The sequence below is a fragment of the Triticum dicoccoides genome, chromosome 2A (assembly GCF_002162155.2).
Source record: "Triticum dicoccoides isolate Atlit2015 ecotype Zavitan chromosome 2A, WEW_v2.0, whole genome shotgun sequence".
Classification (NCBI taxonomy): domain Eukaryota; kingdom Viridiplantae; phylum Streptophyta; class Magnoliopsida; order Poales; family Poaceae; genus Triticum; species Triticum dicoccoides.
Window position 1 is genome coordinate 124,657,157 of NC_041382.1, and position 4,684 is coordinate 124,661,840.

A 4,684-nucleotide genomic window follows, 5' to 3' on the forward strand; every position below is an offset into this window, starting at 1 on the left:
CCGCGCATCTCGCCCCTCAGCCCCTCCCCTCCCCTCCCGCCGCAGCAATGGCGCTCGCCACCAACACCGCCGCCGCGGCCGCAGCGCTGACCGGCAGCGCGGCCCAGCCCCGCCGCGCGGGCTTCCTCCCCCTCAAGCGCCGCACCATCTCCGCCGTGCACGCCGCCGACCCCGCCAGGAGCGGCGCGTCCGTCCCGGCGGCCGCGGCAGCCAAGACCTCGTCCCCGACGGTGGCGCCGGAGGCCGCGGCCGTGACCCGGCCCGCGAGCTGGTCCGTCGACAGCTGGAGGAAGAAGAAGGCGCTGCAGCTGCCCGAGTACCCCAACAAGGAGGAGCTCGACGCGGTCCTCAAGACGATCGAGACCTTCCCGCCCATCGTGTTCGCCGGGGAGGCGCGCCACCTCGAGGACCGCCTCGCCGAGGCCGCCATGGGCCGCGCCTTCGTCCTCCAGGGCGGCGACTGCGCCGAGAGCTTCAAGGAGTTCAACGCCAACAACATCCGTGACACCTTCCGCGTGCTCCTCCAGATGGGCGCCGTCCTCATGTTCGGCGGCCAGGTCCCCGTCGTCAAGGTACGCACCGATGATTGCACAAACCGAATTGAATTGAACCTGATACGTCCATCGCTCATTTGATTTGTGAGATCTGATCCGATCTGCTGCTCCTTGTTTTTCTGCACACGGTAGGTGGGACGGATGGCTGGCCAGTTCGCCAAGCCCAGGTCTGACAACTTCGAAGAGAAGGACGGCGTCAAGCTGCCGAGTTACAGGGGCGACAACGTCAACGGCGACGCCTTCGACCTCAAGAGCCGCACGCCTGACCCCGACAGGATGATCAGGGCCTACGCCCAGTCGGTGGCGACCCTCAACCTGCTCCGCGCGTTCGCGACCGGAGGCTACGCAGCTATGCAGCGGGTCATCCAGTGGAACCTGGATTTCATGGATCACAACGAGCAGGGAGACAGGTGAGGAAAATTATGCCTTTTGTCATTCGAAATTTTAGAAGAACTTTTGGTGCAGCTTGGGCACTCGCTGTCCTGTTAAAAATATCGGTGGGGAATTTCTTCCACATATCTCCTTATCACGATAAGGCAAGTGATAGGTTGCTGGTGCAAGTATTAATCTATTCTAGTAAAAATCTTGTCATGTCAGTAAAGATTGGTGGACATATTCTTGAGAGTATGACACTTAGTCCTGTTCTTGGAATATGCAGATATTTTCAGTTGTAGCCTCAAAATTAAGTAGAAAAGCTTTTTGTGTGGTTCTTCACTGCTTGCCAATGTTTAAACAAATCACATGGTAGTTCTGGGTTCATCAATCAGTGGTTGGTAGGAGTGGACGAGTGGCCAGTATGTGGAAACTTTCGCTTTAGATGTCCTTTTCTTTCAAGCTGTCTTTCTCTGCACCTAACTTTCTGAATGATTCATCGGGGATTTGCTCAGTTTTAGTTGTATGAATCTTCCTAGGTGTCGCTGTGCTGCAGTATATACTCAGAATATGCCAATCGCCCATGCAATTGGCGTGCGTCCAATTAAACACCAGTAACCTTTGTTGGAATTATTATTTTTACTAAGCCGTGTCGAGTTAATATAGTCAGTGTTTTCTTCAGGTGTGTCTAGGCAACTCAAATAATGTATATTCATGAAGTCCTTTTTATTTCTCTGGAAAAGATGGTGCTCTAACAAAGTTTCTTACTGGGTCATCATCAGAATAAGGCATAATAAAAATGGCATGTTGTTGTTGGGAATAGGATTTACTAATAAGAACAAATTGCTGATGGACCGCAGAAATGCTATTAGCGTATTCGTCGCTGCTTATCTTACTGTAGTTTGCAGAATATATATTTCTGTAATTGCTGGATCAATATGTTATCTAATGGTCTAAGTGCTTCTGTGGAATGGTGTATAGGTACCGTGAGTTGGCGCATAGGGTGGACGAGGCTCTTGGCTTCATGACAGCAGCTGGGCTGGGGATGGACCATCCGATAATGACGACTACTGACTTCTGGACATCCCACGAGTGTCTCCTCTTGCCATATGAGCAGGCTCTTACCCGTGAGGACTCCACAAGTGGCCTTTTCTACGACTGCTCGGCCCATATGGTGTGGGTTGGTGAGCGTACTCGTCAACTCGACGGGGCTCATGTTGAATTTCTCCGTGGTATTGCCAACCCTCTTGGCATTAAGGTCAGTACTGAATTCATTTTAAGATTTGGTCAAAGGAAATCTAAATCCTTTTTCGGTGTGTTTTGGATGATGAAATTTAAAATAACATGAACTTGTGGAATGTAGGTGAGTGACAAGATGAACCCTGCTGAATTGGTGAAGCTGATTGACATTTTGAACCCTTCAAACAAGCCGGGAAGGATCACCATCATTACAAGGATGGGAGCTGAGAACATGAGGGTGAAGTTGCCTCATCTCATCCGTGCTGTCCGCAATTCTGGACAGATTGTCACATGGATTACTGACCCCATGCACGGAAACACCATCAAGGCCCCATGTGGTCTGAAGACTCGTCCATTTGACTCTATTATGGTGAGTGTCTTTCTACTCTGGATTCTACTGCATTCCTAAAATTGTGGATGAAACTGAAATTCATGACATGGCAAAATATGTTGTGGCCATTTCTTTCACAATCAAATGTGTTCTGATGAGCAATTGAAGTGAAATTTGTGTTGATTGAACTGCCTATGGAAGTGGGCAATGAAAGATGGTTGCTCTTGCTGTTCCATCTGACATTTTGCTTGTTGCTCTTTCTGCTGCATAAATCCCTACAAAATATTTTACTACAGTGAAGAGCCTAAAGCTTGATTCTAGATAGATTGGTTGCAACAAAGAGTTTCTATTAGTTAAACAACATTTCCAGTCATTTACAAGTTTCTTTTGGCCTATATTTACTGCTCTAACATTAACTTTGTGTTGATCAACAGAATGAGGTGCGTGCATTCTTCGATGTGCACGACCAAGAAGGAAGCCACCCAGGAGGCATCCACCTTGAAATGACTGGACAGAATGTGACCGAGTGCATCGGTGGATCACGGACCGTGACCTTCGATGACCTGGGTGACCGCTACCACACCCACTGCGACCCAAGGCTGAACGCGTCACAGTCTCTGGAGCTCGCTTTCATCATCGCCGAGAGACTCAGGAAGAGGAGGATGAAGTCAGGACTCACCAACAACCTGCCACTGCCCCCATTGGCTTTCTAAGCAGGAAGCACCAGGGAGGAGGGGTTAGATAGTTGGCATTTGCAAGCGGTAACCAAATGCGCATTCCATTGAGTTTGTATGGTGGCTGCTCTTTGCACAAGCTGTGTGCTTATGAGGTGTTGGTACTTGTCGAGGACAGCAGGGGGGTAGCGTACTCGTGGTGTTGCACTATGTTTTGTTTCTTTGTTTTATTTTTGAGTGTTTGATCTGTTTGAGCCTTTGTGATCCGAGAAAATAAAAATAATATGAGTTACCTTTGTTAATTAATTTATTATTCATTGTTCCATCTATGTGGTGATGTAAAATCTGTCCTCTCAAACATGTCAAACATTTTTTGAAATCGTAAACATTTTTCCAATTCTTAAACATTTTTTTTACAAATTCATGAACATTTTTTGAAATCATGAAGATCTTCTATAAATTCATGAACATTTTATGAAATTGTGAACATTTTTTGAACTTTGGGAACACCTTTTGAAATTCACAAATATTTTTTGTTTTTAATAAATCATTTTTGAAACACATGAACAGTTTTTGAATTCATGAACATTTTTTGAATCAATGATCATTTTTTGAAATTTGAAATTTGAGACGCCATGCCATACTGAGGGAGTATGTTAGTTATTTTCGGTAGATCCCTCGATAGGGTGTATTGGCTAGACGAGTATATCAAATGGAAAATAGACAAGGATTACCCATGTTTATGTCTTCACGGAGGAGGTAAAACCCTATTTCTTGCTCTTGTATAGAGGTTTACAAAGATCGAGGGATTGAGCAATAGGTCTGAGGTTCTGTATCTAATCGAATATTCTAACCCCAACGTATATGGGTACCGGGATCTAGGGTTAGATAATACTAGTTGGTTGGAAGGTATATGGGTACCAGGATGTAGGGTTACATCACCCCAACGTAGGTCGGTCCTGCCGCTGGTCTTCTTCCTTGGAGATGATTTCCTTGGTGCAATCACAAACTCCACACATAAAAATACGGATTATTTAGAGTTTAATTCTTTTGAGTTATTTTAGCAATGCTAAAAATTCCAAAACTACAGAAGGTAAGAACCATGGTACATGATCTTCTTGTGCTCTTTTGACTAAAAGTAGTAGAAGTCTGTTAAACTTGGAGATGATTTCTTTGGTCTAACCACAATATATCATACAAAATTATTCTTTGAGGCAAAAAAAAAAAATTTCTCTGAACAACAGATTTGCATGTGTGCCAAATTGCCAATGCTTAAGATTTTCAAACTGGGCATGCATTCAGACCAAAATATGTTATCCTAGTTACCGACATAATAAATTTTACTCACTCATCTTGAGATAAGCTAAGGTTGGAACTTCTCAAAGAGGGTGCCTATCGATTATGATAAGCTAAGGTGCTTGGCGATTACAGCTACGCGTGGCTGCAGCAAGCAGAAAATACCAATACAAGGTTCGCAGATTTAGTGGTTCAGCAAAACGAGATAAAAGAACAGA

At 45.6% G+C, this 4,684-nt stretch overlaps 1 protein-coding gene across 1 annotated transcript; it reads left to right on the forward strand.

Moving 5' to 3' along the window:
* The first annotated feature begins 17 nt into the window (after nucleotides 1–17).
* LOC119353756 (phospho-2-dehydro-3-deoxyheptonate aldolase 2, chloroplastic) lies at nucleotides 18–3,480 on the forward strand. Its single transcript, XM_037620434.1, has 5 exons — nucleotides 18–572; nucleotides 687–964; nucleotides 1,908–2,184; nucleotides 2,290–2,535; nucleotides 2,931–3,480. The coding sequence occupies exons 1-5, from the start codon at nucleotides 48–50 to the stop codon at nucleotides 3,207–3,209; spliced, it is 1,605 nt and encodes a 534-aa protein (XP_037476331.1). The 5' UTR covers nucleotides 18–47; the 3' UTR covers nucleotides 3,210–3,480.
* The last annotated feature ends 1,204 nt before the right edge of the window (nucleotides 3,481–4,684 follow it).